At 42.9% G+C, this 14749-nt stretch overlaps 1 protein-coding gene across 2 annotated transcripts; it reads left to right on the forward strand.

Annotated features, from left to right (window-relative positions):
- The first annotated feature begins 93 nt into the window (after positions 1-93).
- maip1 (matrix AAA peptidase interacting protein 1) lies at positions 94-7534 on the forward strand. Of its 2 annotated transcripts, none has more exons than XM_061918716.1 (5): positions 94-443; positions 959-1030; positions 5618-5744; positions 5812-5959; positions 7442-7534. In XM_061918716.1, the coding sequence occupies exons 1-5, from the start codon at positions 138-140 to the stop codon at positions 7518-7520; spliced, it is 732 nt and encodes a 243-aa protein (XP_061774700.1). In that variant the 5' UTR covers positions 94-137; the 3' UTR covers positions 7521-7534. The 2 variants fall into 2 exon arrangements, with proteins under 2 accessions (XP_061774700.1, XP_061774701.1); XM_061918717.1 differs by having other exon boundaries at positions 5812-5931.
- Positions 7535-14749: the final 7215 nt, after the last annotated feature.

The following is a 14749-nucleotide window of genomic DNA, read 5'->3' on the forward strand; positions in this document are numbered from 1 at the left end:
CAATATTTTTGTAATTTTTTTAATTTTTATTGTAAGGTACATTTCCCCCTGTAAGTAATACATTTTGGACACAGGAAGAGCAGTCGAATGATACAAGTAGTCGGACAGGAAACCGTTGAGGTGGAGGGCAAAATAAGATGGCGCTTTTCCTGTTAAGAGGATGTCGGAGGTTGTCATCGTTAAACGGCTGTTGTCAGTCTTTAAAACATAAACCTGACACCCATACACGGTGGAGAAAAGCACATTTATCGTTTCTATTTTCCGGCAATGTTGTGGAGTCTGTTCGGCCGTACAGCTCCGAACCCAAGCCCAATCAGAAAATGGTGGTCGTCGGCATCCCAAACCCTTTTATTTGGATAAGAACACGCATTTACTACTTTCTTATCAGAGCATACTTTGATTCGGAATTCAACATCCAAGAGTTCACAGATGGAGCGAAACAGGTCAGATTTACAAATTGTAACTGTTCATTTCATTCGTGTGTCATTATTGTAGACTTCGGTTTTCTGTCGTGTTTATGTTGTAAGCACAATACAAATGGCGCACAATTTGCAAAATGCGCAACCGCATTTTGGTAATTTAATGTCAAATCAAATCAAATGTTTATTGGATTCATCACTATACAGTGTACATCCACGACAGAACTACTGACTAAACTACTACCACAATTTGGTTTACTTTTTATAAAATATAATAATGTAGGGTTACCTGGAACTTGAAATAGGCCACCCGGCCTGAATCCACACTTGGTAGTAGTTTAGTCGTGGATGTACACTGTATAGTGATGAATCCAATAAACATTTGATTTGACATTAAATTTGCAAAATGCGGCTGCGCATTTTGCTAATTGCGCACCATTGGTATTGTGCTTACAACATTTATAAGCTACAGCCAGTCTCAGTGTCTTGATGTGCCTAATGATGCTGTAACCTTTTAATCCATTTGTTGTTGTTTTTAGGCCTTCTGCCATGTTTCCAAATTGTTGTCTCAGTGTCATTTTGATGCGCTTGACGGGCTGGTGGCTAAAGACGTGAGTAAGGATTTACACTTCACTCTGTGACAGCACATTGCATTGAAAACAAATAGAGACGGGATTTTTTTGAAGGAGATGACCGGTACCAGAAGACTTGATCAGTCCGCGCATGCGCGGAAACTACATCACTGCCTGTCAACTTTAGTTCTTGCACGCCCACTGTTACTTTTGTAGACATGTTTGTTATTGGAATCGTTCTTTCAATAACAATGTCATGTTAAAGATTAAATGCGAAACAAATGTTATTCAACAATATTTTGAAAACTGTACGGATCTGTACAGAAACCTGAACGCAGTGTTCAGTAGCTTTAAAGGGGAACTGCACCTTTTTGAAAGATCACAATCCTTATGAGAGACGGGAAGACTTGTTTTTTGTAGTCTAACGTTTGTTTTTTTGTTTTTGTTTTTTTCTCTAGTCTGTCGCTATCAATATCCTCAAACACAAATCTTTTATCCTTGCTCAATTTAATGGGGAAATTGTCGTTTTCTCGGTCCATATAGCACTTTTTGTTGGAGGCTCCCATTAAAAACAATGTGAGAATGTGAGGAGCCATCAACAGGTGACGTTATCATATGCGACTTCCGGTAAAGGCAGGGCTTTTCTGTTAGCGACCAAAAGTTGCGAACTTTATCGTTGATGGTCTCTACTAAATCCTTACAGCAAAAACTCCTCCCATGTCCGAGTTTTTGCCTCCGCGACCAATGAAGCCGCACTTCGCTTGGCCTGTCGGTACCTGTTCGCTGCATCCGGAGTCAAATGAGCCAAAAGAGCTTGATAGGACTCTTTTTTTCAGCTTGACGGCATCCCTCACCGCTGCTGGGTTCTGGGATTACCGCCACAACAGGTACAAATCACCTTGCGGCCACAGCTCCAATCGGGTGCCTCGACACTAGAGGCATGGAACATGGTCCACTCGGACTCAATGTCCAGCACCTCCCTCGTGACATGTTCAAAGTTCTTCCGGAGGTGGGAATTAAAACTCTCTCTGACGATAAAATCTTCTAGGCGTTCCCAGCATACCCTCACAATGCGTTTGGGCCTGCCAGGTCTGTCCGGCATCCTCTCCCACCATCGGAGCCAGGTCGCCACCAGGTGGTGATCGATAGAAAGCTCTGTTCTTCTCTTCACCCGAGTATACACATGACACAACTACAAAGTCGATCATGGAACTGTGGCTGAGGGTGTCCTTGTGCGAAGTGCACATATGGACTTTCTTATGTTTGAACATTGTGTTTGTTTTGGACAATCCCTGACGAGCACAAAAGTCCAATAACAAAGCACCACTTGGGTTTAGATCTGGGCGGCCATTCTTTCCGATCACACCTGTACAGGTTTCACTGTCGTTGCCAACATCAGCGTTAAAGTCCCCCAGCAGAACAAGGGTGGCATCCTAAGGGAATCCAAAAAGAGTGGGTACTCTTAGCTGCTGTTTGGTGCGTAAGCACAAACAACAGTCAGGACCCGTCCCCCAACCTGAAGACGGAGGGAAGCTACCCTCTCGTCCACTGGGTTAAAGTCCAACGTGCAGGCTTTAAGCCGGGGGGCAAAAACAAACATTTCCACCCCAGCCCGTCGCCTTTCATTGCTTGCAACGCCAGAGTGGAAAAGAGTCCAGCCCCTCTCGAGGGAACTGCTTCCAGAGACCTTGCTGTGCGTTGAATTGAGTCCGACTATATCTAGCCGGAACTTCTCCACGTCGTGCACCAGCTCAGGCTCCTTCCCTCCCAGCGAGCTGACGTTCCACGTCCCAAGAGCGAGCTTATGTAGCGGAGGAACAGACCGCCAAGTGCCCTGCCTTAGGCTGCCGCCCAACTCACACTGCACCCGACGTCTATGACCCCTCCAATGAGTGGTGAAACCAATGGAGGGGGGACCCACGTTGCCTCTTCGGGCTGAGCCGGGCACCAGGCGCTCACCATCGTGCCCCACCTCCGGGCCTGGCTCCAGAGGGGAGCCCCGGTGACCCTCGTCTGGATGAGGGAAATCCAAGTCTTCCCTCAATTTTTTCTTTTCTTAAAGGTCTTTGAGCTGCTCTTTGTCTGATTCCTCACCTAGGACCTCTTTGGCTTGGGAGACCCTATAAGGGGGCTTAGAAGGCCCCGGAGAACGTAGCTCCTAGGATCATTGGGACACGCAAACTCCTCTACCACGATAAGGTGGCAGCTCAGAAAGGAGGCTGCGGGAAACCCTGATGTAATATATGAATATATGTTTTGATTCCAAAAAAACAGCGATTATTTAAACACCGGAATTGACGCTCTGGCGCATTTGCTTACATGAGAGTTGAAAAATAAAGGTCTCGTAGATCCACATTGACTCTTTAACAGCCATAAAACCATTGCATCCATCCATCCATCTTCTTCCGCTTATCCGAGGTCGGGTCGCGGAGAAAACAGCCTAAGCAGGGAAACCCAGACTTCCCTTTCCCCAGCCACTTCGTCTAGCTCTTCCCGGGGGATCCCGAGGCGTTCCCAGGCCAGCCGGGAGACATAGTCTTCCCAACGTGTCCTGGGTCTTCCCCGTGGCCTCCTACCGGTTGGACGTGCCCTAAACACCTCCCTAGGGAGGCGTTCGGCTGGCATCCTGACAAGATGCCCGAACCACCTCATCTGGCTCCTCTCGATGTGGAGGAGCAGCGGCTTTACTTTGATGGCAGAGCTTCTCACCCTATCTATAAGGGAGAGCCCCGCCACACGGCGGAGGAAACTCATTTCGGCTGCTTGTACCCGTGATCTTATCCTTTCGGTCATGACCCAAAGCTCATGACCATAGGTGAGGATGGGAACGTAGATCGACCGGTAAATTGAGAGCTTTTCCTTCCGGCTCAGCTCCTTCTTCACCACAACGGATCGGTACAACGTCCGCATTACTGAAGACGCCGCACCGATCCGCCTGTCGATCTCACGATCCACTCTTCCCTCACTCGTGAACAAGACTCCTAGGTACTTGAACTCCTCCACTTGGGGCAGGGTCTCCTCCCCAACCTGGAGATGGCACTCCACCCTTTTCCGGGCGAGAACCATGGACTCGGACTTGGAGGTGCTGATTCTCATTCCGGTCGCTTCACACTCGGCTGCAAACTGATCCAGTGAGAGCTGAAGATCCCGGACAGATGAAGCCATCTGGACCACATCATCTGCAAAAAGCAGAGACCTAATCCTGCGGTCACCAAACCGGAACCCCTCAACGCCTTGACTGCGCCTAGAAATTCTGTCCATAAAAGTTATGAACAGAATCGGTGATAAAGGACAGCCTTGGCGTAGTCCAACCCTCATTAGAAATGTGTTCGACTTACTGCCGGCAATGCGGACCAAGCTCTGGCACTGATCGTACAGGGAGCGGACTGCCACAATAAGACAGTCCGATACCCCATACTCTCTGAGCACTCCCCACAGGACTTCCCGAGGGACACGGTCGAATGCCTTCTCCAAGTCCACAAAGCACATGTAGACTGGTTGGGCAAACTCCCATGCACCCTCAAGAACCCTGCCGAGAGTATAGAGCTGGTCCACAGTTCCACGACCAGGACGAAAACCACACTGTTCCTCCTGAATCCGAGGTTCGACTATCCGGCGTAGCCTCCTCTCCAGTACACCTGAATAAACTTTACCGGGAAGGCTGAGGAGTGTGATCCCACAATAGTTTGAACACACCCTCCGGTCCCCCTTCTTCAAACCATTACAATCGTCCCTAATATATTACACTATATACGTCCATTCACACACTGTTACTTTAATTTACTTTAGCGTAAGAAACCCCACTCAATTTTAAGGGGTGTGACGTTTATTTTATTTTGTAGTAGTAGCAACTCTCCCAAGTGACGTCAAGGCCACATTGGGGCCACATTTGGGCCTGTGTGCATTTACACTGGAGTCTGATAAAAATAAAATTTTACTTGCTGGAAAAAATCAGTTCTCAAAAAAATCCAATTTGGGCCATTTTGGCCTGCAATGTAAACCTAGTCTTTGTTCAATGCTATCACTGTAGCATTTTCACTTGTTCATTGTTGATGGGCTCATACTGCTCATCCTATTTCAAGCTGAAATATTCCAACAGGACCTTTTGGTTTTGTAAGCTTATGTTTTTCCTCCTAATTTGTATTACCTTGTGGCACATCTCACTGTAGAGTTGCGAGCCTCTCTGTACTGCAAGCGCCCCGCTCCCGTCTCCACCGAGACAAAGATTGTGAATGAATGAAAAGAGGGGTCTTTCAGTTCAGTTAATTCCACTGATAAACACGCTCAGGTGCTGAAAGCGATGCGCTATGTCGGACGCCTTTCTTTCTGTCTGAAGCAAGAGAAGAACAAACAATTCTGATTTGGGTACATGGCTGTCACTCAAACGCAGGTGACGGCGGAGAAAACCCCCCAAAAAACAACAACCTCAGCAGAATGTTAATTGACAAAAAATACATTAACAACAATGTTCAATGGACAAATATTCACTTTTATTTTATGTTTTGATTATTATTTTTTTTTTTTGCATGCCAATGCTATATATTATAGATATAAAATGTATTTGGCAGTTAGACCCCTGAATGTATATCTATTCTAAACAAACAAGTTTGTGTCTTATTTTGTCAGTTAATTGGTAAGCTGGAGGAAAAGTGCAGCCTGCTTCCACTGATGTACAAGACGGCTTTGTCTGCTGACCCCGATGAGGTCATGTACAGCAGACCAGGAGATGTTGGAATCTACTACGACGACAAAGGTCAGCAAATCAACACTATTTAAATTTTCATCAGCCCTCGCTAATGGTTGTGCATGTGTTTCTGCAGGGAGGAGGTTTGTAAGCATTTTGATGCGTTTCTGGTACCTGACCAGCGCACAGCTTCCTGATGACACCTTGGAAGGGACTCTTATCTTCCAGGTGGCTCTTGGGGAGGCAGAAACACAAAGTAAGCGCCTGCTAACTGCAAATTACGAGTGAGTATCAACTGTGTGTGACATACATGTTTCCTACCGTAGATTGTACTGTGATTGTACTGATTTTACTGTGTGTTAATGTACGGATTTTACTGCATGCTGCATGTCCAGGTGGAGTTTCTTAAATGCTTTCAAATGTCCGGCATTTTGAGTTAAGGTTGCGTGTATTTTCAATGTATGTTCAGGGTTAAGAAGGGGTTAAAAACAAAAACAAAAATGCTGCACGGAGCAACATTCGTTAGGGAGGGGCATAGACAGAGTGAGAGAGTTATGATAAAGGCTCTGCTTTTTACCCATAGATTTACCAGATTTAATTTTTTATTATCTATACCAGGGGTGTCGAAAGTGTGCCCCGGAGGCCATTTGCGGCCCACAGCTAATCTTTTAAAGGCCCACGACACATTCTAAAAATACTATTAAAATAAACAAAAACGTAAACAAAGATGAAATAAAAAAGCTTAATGGCTAAATGTAATTTAGAAAAACTTGCAACATTGACTAATAAAACAAAGCAGTTTTTTTTCTTTCAAACTGTCATTGCTCAAAACATAATATTGAATCAAAATCAATGTTATTATGAATTATTGACCTATCCATGTTTCCAATTACTTCACATCAAATATTTCACTTAAGAAAAATATATTTGGCGGAAAATTTAGCAAATTTGTTAAATAAATAATCCAAAAATGTATATTTTGTTGTTTTCTTACTGTACCGAAAATGAACCGAACCGTGACCTCTGAACCGATGTACGTACCGAACCAAAATTTTTGTGTACCGTTACACCCCTACTATACATACATCAAAATAAATAAGAAAAATTCACAAAATGGCATCTTATGGATATAAGACGTAACTGAACTTTTTTTCCATATAGATAAAAATAGTGTTAATATATAAGGTCAAGTCTTACACTTAGGACTGCATGATTATGGACAAAATAATAATTAAGATAATTGTTATCAATAATGAAATCACGATTATTACTCATGACTATTCACTATGTTTGGTAAAGCAGTGTTGGGGTGTGAATGCGACGCCATCATGTAATTTGTAATATCTTATAAAAATGCTCTACATTTTACCGCTGTCTATCATTACACCATTTGTCATTACATCCCTACTCCATTAACAAGTAAAAAATCAAGGGCGGTCACGGCATGTTGTTGCCGTAAATGTTGATAAATTTTTAGGGCATTACAGCAAGGGCTGTCGCGGCAAATGCCGCAGTGCCACGGTTAAATTCGAGACCTGCTGATTGTATTGGGAAATTATTGTACTGATTGTATTGGGTAGTTATTGTACTGATTGTGCTGCGTGTTAATGTACTGATTTTACTGCATGCTTGTACTAATTGTACATTTTGTTTATTATGCTGATTGTACTTTGTAGTTACACGGGATTTACTGGGTGTTTATTGAACTGGTTGTACTCTTGTTTATTTATTGATTGTATAGATTGAATTGTCTGTTTTCTGTGCAGGTTTCAAAGGGAGTTCACAAAAGGAGTGGCACCAGACTGGACCATTACGCGAATAGAGCACTCCAAGCTTTTAGATTAAAAAGGAAAACCCTGTTTTGGCTTGATTTTTGGTTGAAATGATTGCAGGCAAAGCTCATATAGAATAGACCATCTCCATGGAAAAGAAGGACAAACAACAAAAACAAACATTACGCACACTGTCTGCAGTACAATGCAGTTGACGTGAAGATCTAATACATTTGCAGCATATAAAGTAAAGTCAGTGAGGTAACTTTCCACGTCCCAAGAGCGAGCTTATGTAGCCGAGGATCGGACCGCCAAGAGCCCTGCCTTCGGCTGCCGCCCAGCTCCCATTGCACCCGACCTCTATGGCCCCTGCTATGGGTGGTGAGCCCATTGGAGGGGGGACCCACGTTGCCTCTTCGGGCTGTGCCCATGGGTACAGCCCCGGCCACCAGGCGCTCGCCATCGTGCCCAACCTCCGGGCCTGGCTCCAGAGGGGGGCCCCGGTGACCCGCGTCCGGGCGAGGGAAATCTGGGTCCTTTGTTTCTACTTTTCATAGAGGTCTTCGAGCTGCTCTTTGTCTGGTCCCTCACCTAAGACCAGTTTGCCTTGGGAGACCCTACCAGGGTTGGACTCCGCCAAGGCTGCCCTTTGTCACCGATTCTGTTCATAACTTTTATGGACAGAATTTATAGGCACAGTCAAGGCATTGAGGGCTTCCGGTTTGGTGGCCACGGGATTAGGTCTCTGCATTTTGCAGACGATGTGGTCCTGATGGTTTCATCTGGCCGGGATCTTCAGCTCTCACTGGATCGGTTCGCAGCCGAGTGTGAAGCGGCCGGAATGAGAATCAGCAACTCCAAATCCAAGTCCATGGTTCTCTCCCGGAAAAGGGTGGAGTGCCATCTCCGGGTTGGGGAGGAGACCTTGCCCCAAGTGGAAAAGTTCAAGTACCTAGGAGTCTTGTTCACGAGTGGGGGAAGAGTGGCTCGTGAGATCGACAGGCGGATCGGTGCGGCGTATTCAGTCATGCGGACGTTGTACCGATCCGTTGTGGTGAAGAAGGAGCTGAGCCGGAAGGCAAAGCTCTCAATTTACCGGTCGATCTACGTTCCCATCCTCACCTATGGTCATGAGCTTTGGGTCATGAACGAAAGGATAAGATCACGGGTACAAGCGGCCGAAATGAGTTTCCTCTGCCGTGTGGCGGGGCTCTCCCTTAGAGATAGGGTGAGTAGCTCTGTAATCCGGAAAGAACTCAAAGTAAAGCTGCTGCTCCTCCACATCAAGAGGAGCCAGATGAGGTGGTTCGGGCATCAGGTCAGGATGCCACCCGAACGCCTCCCGAGGGAGGTGTTTAGGGCACGCCCAACCGGTAGGAGGCCACGGGGAAGACCCAGGACACGTTGGGAAAACTATGTCTCCCGGCTGGCCTGGGAACGCCTCGGGATCCCCCGGGAAGAGCTAGACGAAGTGGCTGGGGAGAGGGAAGTCTGGACTTCCCTGCTTAGGCTGCTACCCCCGCGACCCGACCTGATAAGCGGAAGAAATGGATGGATGGATGGAAGTAAAGTCAATGCAAACATTCAGTAGTTGTGATGAAGCGCAACTTCCACTGTGAAAAAGTGGCATCTGAAAAAGTGTACATAGCATAGTAGTACTACACGTGTACACAGTGACTTAAAAGTGTCACTCTATACAAGATAATAATTCTTTGTTAGACAATATAACTTAAATTTCTACTAGCATTAAGGCCCATCCATCCGTTTTCTACCGCTTGTCCCTTTTGGGATCACGGGGAGTGCTGGAGCCTATCTCAGCTGCATTCGGGCGAAAGGCGGTATACACTCTGGACAAGTCGCCAACTCATCGCAGGGCCAACACAGACAACATTCACACTCACGTTCACACACTAGGGCCAATTTAGTGTTGCCAATCAACAAATCCCTAGGTGCTTGTCTTTGGAGGTGGGAGGAAGCCGGAGTACCCAGCGGGAACCCACACAATCTCTGCGATAACATGCAAACTCCACACAGAAAGATCCCGAGCCCGGGATTGAACTCAGGACCTTCGTATTCTGAGGCTTATGCACTAACCCCTGTTACACAATGCTGCTTCTATCATTGAGGCATGTTACATAATATTTACATGTGAATTAATAAAATACAGAGTAGTTAGTATAGACAAAAGATGTGCGTTGAAATATTGAACAAGACAAGTGCTGTGCATAATGGGTGACATTTCGGTCTGAAATCTTTAAGGAAAGTCATTGTTAAAGTTATTTTTTGACTTTATTTTACTACTCAATCTGTTGTTATTTTAATATGAGTAATTACATTTAATATGATGATCAATTTGTTTGAATGATTGGTTGTTTGACTTGAAATACACAAAATGGTTTGACAACTCAAGTATGACTTTGCGTCATGTCGCATTTCAGGAGTGTGACCAGTATATAGTAATACAGTGAGTATGGTTAGTATAGTGTTAGAAATATGACGACGGCATGCTACTGGCCTCCAGTCATGGATGCACAACTAGCATTGAAAATATTTACACGCTATGACCAACATTCAAAGATGTTTAGTATGTATCATATTGCACTGTCACACGAAAGATTTAATGTACATATTATAATTTTTTTCTTTGTTGATGAACTCAAAACACAAAGGGACTGTAAATTTAGTTCACTCATGCATACAGTACAAATATTCATATGTCACGCATTCATATTGTAATTAGTGCACTCATGCATACAATAAATGTGTTCTTACTACATACATATTTGTATTAGTACATTTACGCATAAAATGCATGTATTCGTATTTCACACATTTATTTTAGTACTCGTATGCATGTAATCACATACACATTTTATTAGTAGTGCACTCATGCATTAATATTTTTACACATACACTATATTGACAAAAGTATTTGGCCACCCATCCAAATGATGAGAATCAGGTGTCCTAATCACTTGTATAAAATCGAGCACTTGGGCGTGGAGACTGTTTCTACAAGTGAAAGAATGGGCCGCTCTGTGATTTCCAGCGTGGAACTGTCATAGGATGCCACCTGTGCAACAAATGCAGTTGTTAAATTTCCTCGCTCCTAAATATTCCAAATTCAACTTTATTATAAGAAAACAAGAGTTTGGGAACAACAGCAAGTCAGCCACCAAGTTTTAGGCCACGTAAACTGACAGAGAGGAGTCAGCAGGCGCTGAAGCGCATAGTGCAAAGATTTTCTGCACAGTCAGTTGCTACAGAGCTCCAAACTTCATGTGACCTTCTAATTAGCCCAGGTACAGTATGCAGAGAGCATGTCTTTCCATGGCCGAGCAGGAGCATCTAAGACATAGCGAGACATAGACTACCTGCATAGCGAGACATGTATTACCTGCAGACGACCTTGTTACCATCTACACCACTCTCATCAGGCCGTATCTGGAATATAGCTCAGTGCTCTTAGTGGGCTGCTCCAAAAAACAACAGGCAGAGCTAGAGCAAATCCAGAAACGTGCCTGTAAAATCATTACGAGGAGAGCTGGAAACATCTCACAACCCCTACCATCACTCCAGACCAGGAGAGAGGAGGCTGCAGTGAAGCTGATCAGGGATATGCATGATGAGCAACACCCTCTGCATGACCTGCTATCTCCCAACACGAGGCAGCCGCACTGCCAGGACATTGAGGAACCAACATAAACTGGCTGAACCCGAGCCAAGACAAAGAGGCTTAAAAACTCTACCCTGCATACCGCAATTAAGCTGTATAATGACACTATCTAATTAAGTAATACAGTCATATACCAGAATGCCAATAGTTTCCGTTCTGCTGCTGCCCTGAAAATGTTTTTTATATAAAATACTGTTCTTTTCATTTTTTTTTTGTTTTGTTTGTTTGATATTTATTGTAAAGTTCAGCTGTTTTTTCAGTGGTGCCTTGGCATGAATTAATAAAGTCAAGTCATACATCACCAAGTCCAATGCAAAGCGCCGGATGCAGTGGTGTAAAGAACGTTGCCTAGAGCAGTGGAAACTGATGGACCAGTCTGGGTTTGGAAGTTGCCAGGAGAATGCTACATTTCGCACTGCATTGTGCCGAATGTGAAATTTGGTGGAGGAGGAATTATGGTGCTGGGTTGGTATTTCAGGAGTTGGGCTCGGCCCTCAAGTTCCAGTGAAAGGAACTTTGAATGCTCCAGGATACCAAAACATTTTGGACAATTCCACTGGATGGCACTTCAAATTCACATGTGAGTAAAGGCAAGTGGCCAAATACTTTTGGCCATTTAGTGTATTCATATTAGTGCACACAATACATGCATTCATATTACACATATAAATTAGTTGTGCACACATTTCATGCATTCATATTGCACACATATTCGTATAGTAACTATTCGTGCATATAATGCACACATACGTATTTCACATATTAGTACACTCATACATGCAATACATTCATAGTTCAGACATTTTCATATTATTACCATGTAGCACTCTCATGAATACAATACATGCATTCATATTTCACATATTACTGCATCCCCACGCATAAAATACATACATTCGTATTTCACACATTCAAGTTATTATATTCATTCATACAATGTAAGTTATCCTGCATGCATTTCAACACTTTCCTAGTAAGTATTTAACACTTTGAAATCAACTCATGCTGTACCTTTTGGTGATGCGTTGATTATATTACAGCATTCAAATTGTTTTTAAATATTTAATATCACTTTAAAATCTATCTTACACCGTATGCAATTGAGTAGAAAAAACATGTAACAACCAACATCTTGTAATCACAGTATAAACATTTGATATATTGCCTCTGGTTAGTGAACTATTGCTATCATTGTATTTTTTTCATCACTTTAAAATTAATATATAAGTATTTATTGGTAACATACTGTATTACAGTGTGTACATATAGATACATGAAAATACATTAGTGTATACTCATGCTATATATTAGTGTTTGTATTTATTTATAGTGTATGCATATGCAGTATATTACAGCGTGTATATATATTACAGTGTATACACACATGGCCCCCAGTAGCCTCAATGACAAAATGAGTATGCAACTGAACTAATATACAGTTGTGATCAAAATTATTCAACCCCCACACAATTTTGGTGTTTCAGCAAGTTGGACATTTATTCCGTATTTTGTTTAAAGTCATATCAAATAAAGATGCATTAAATAGACAAATGCAACTTTCCTTACATTATATTTTGTAACATACCAAACAGTGTCATTTCTCTTAATGTCTCATTGACAAAATTATTCAACCCTTTGAAGATCGTAACTCTTAAGAACAGAATTTGATTAAGGTCTTTTCAAGCAGGTGTTGAAAACACCTGTAGATGTGATTAGAACCATAGCGAGCAACAATTAAACTGATTGAAAAAGACTGTGACGCTCAGCTTCTTGTAGATGGTCAATGGTGTATTTGCAACATGGTGAAGTCCAGGGAGTGGTCAAAGAAGTCAAGAGAGAAGGTAATTTCTCTTCATAAGAAAGGACATGGATATAAGAAAATAGCAAAGACATTACACATTCCAAGAGACACAGTTAGGAGCATAATTCGCAAGTTTAAAGCTAAAGGCACCGTAGAAACACTACCTGGGCGTGGTAGAAAGAGGATACTGTGAGCGTACAGTGGTGAAAACCCCCTGGGTAACAGCTGAGGAACTACAACAGGACATTGCAGAGGGGGGAACGCAGGTTTCGTCCCAGACAATAAGGCGCGCACTATGAGATGAAGGCCTCCATGCCAGAACTCCCAGGCGCACCCCACTTCTGACTACCAGGCACAAGAAAATAGACTCCAGTATGCCAAAAATCATCTGGACAAACCCCAAAGGTTTTGGGAAACTGTTCTATGGAGTGATGAGACAAAACTGGAACTCTTTGGGCCTATGAATCAACATTATGTCTGGAGGAGAAAAAATGAGGCTTACAAAGAGAACACTTCACTTACTGTTAAGCACGGTGGGGGGGGGTCAATCATGCTCTGGGGCTGTTTCTCTGCCTCAGGTACCGGGAATCTCCAGCGCGTTCAAGACATTATGAATTCTATTTCTTACCAGGATATATTAACTGCAAATGTCATGAAGTCAGTGACAAAGCTGAGGCTTGGGAGACGTTGAACCTTCCAACAGGACAACGATCCCAAGCATACCTCCAAATCAACATCAGAGTGGTTGCAGAAGAAAGGCTGGAAGACTCTGGAGTGGCCTTCAGAGTTGCCAGACCTAAATCCTATAGAAAACCTGTGGTGGGACTTGAAGAAGGCAGTTGCAGCACGCAAGCCCAAGAATATGAATGAACTGGAAGCCTTTGCCCAAGAGGAATGGGCTAAAATACCTGTAGATCGTTGCAAGAAGCTTGTGTCCGGTTATGTATCACGTTTGAAGGATGTAATTACTGCCAAAGAGTGTTCTACTAAGTACTAGAGATGCATGTAATTAGGGGGTTGAATCATTTTGTCAATGACATATTAAGAAAAATGTCCTTTTTTGGTATTTTGTAAAATACAGTGTTACAATTTAAGTTGCATTTGTCTTTATTTGATATGACTATAAACAAAATACGGAATAAATGTCCAACTTGCTAAAACACCAAAATTGTGTGGGGGTTGAATAATTTTGATCACAACTGTATATTCATACGAACGAATCTAAATCAAAATGAAGTCACCAGTCATACAATGTATTAATTTTTATGATTTCAATAACCTTTTTGGCCCCTTCTTAAAAAGTGGTTTTCTTGAATACATGCTTAAGCTGAATAACTGGACAAAGCACTACCCTATTTTGTTTTTTGATTTTGTAGGAGTGGTCACAGAGCCATTGTCAGCCTGAAGCAATGTTTATTTCTTTAAAAATTAATAATGAATCAAAATCAATGTCATTATGAAATTTGACCTATTCAAGGCTCCAATTACGTCATGTTAAATTTTCCACTTTGAGGTATTTTTTGGGGAAATTGTTGCATATTTTTTGTTTGCCATATAAAAAACTGAGGTGTTTTTTTTTTAAAGAAGGGCGTAAAATGAACAAACAAAAAACATAAAAAATAATACTGAATAATGACACATTTTTAGTATTTTTTTTGACCAAAACCCTTTGGAGTCCCCGGGATCAAGCCTAAGTGGAGGCCTAAATGTATATTGGTGTTACATACCGTATATTGTATTGGTTTTTATAATAAAAAATGTCAAAATGGCCCCGCTTGCTTTGATTTTTCAGTCTGCGGCCCTAAGTAGAAAAAGTTTGGACACC

This window comes from Nerophis ophidion, linkage group LG13 (assembly GCF_033978795.1).
Source record: "Nerophis ophidion isolate RoL-2023_Sa linkage group LG13, RoL_Noph_v1.0, whole genome shotgun sequence".
Taxonomy (NCBI): domain Eukaryota; kingdom Metazoa; phylum Chordata; class Actinopteri; order Syngnathiformes; family Syngnathidae; genus Nerophis; species Nerophis ophidion.

Excerpts from the sequence above, each read along its gene's own strand:
- maip1 (XM_061918716.1), top strand. The coding sequence starts at position 138 with ATGGCGCTTTTCCTGTTAAGAGGATGTCGGAGGTTGTCATCGTTAAAC. Across the intron at positions 5,745-5,811 it reads AATCTACTACGACGACAAAG|GGAGGAGGTTTGTAAGCATT; the intron begins GTCAGCAAATCA and ends GTGTTTCTGCAG. Across the intron at positions 5,960-7,441 it reads CTGCTAACTGCAAATTACGA|GTTTCAAAGGGAGTTCACAA; the intron begins GTGAGTATCAAC and ends TTTTCTGTGCAG.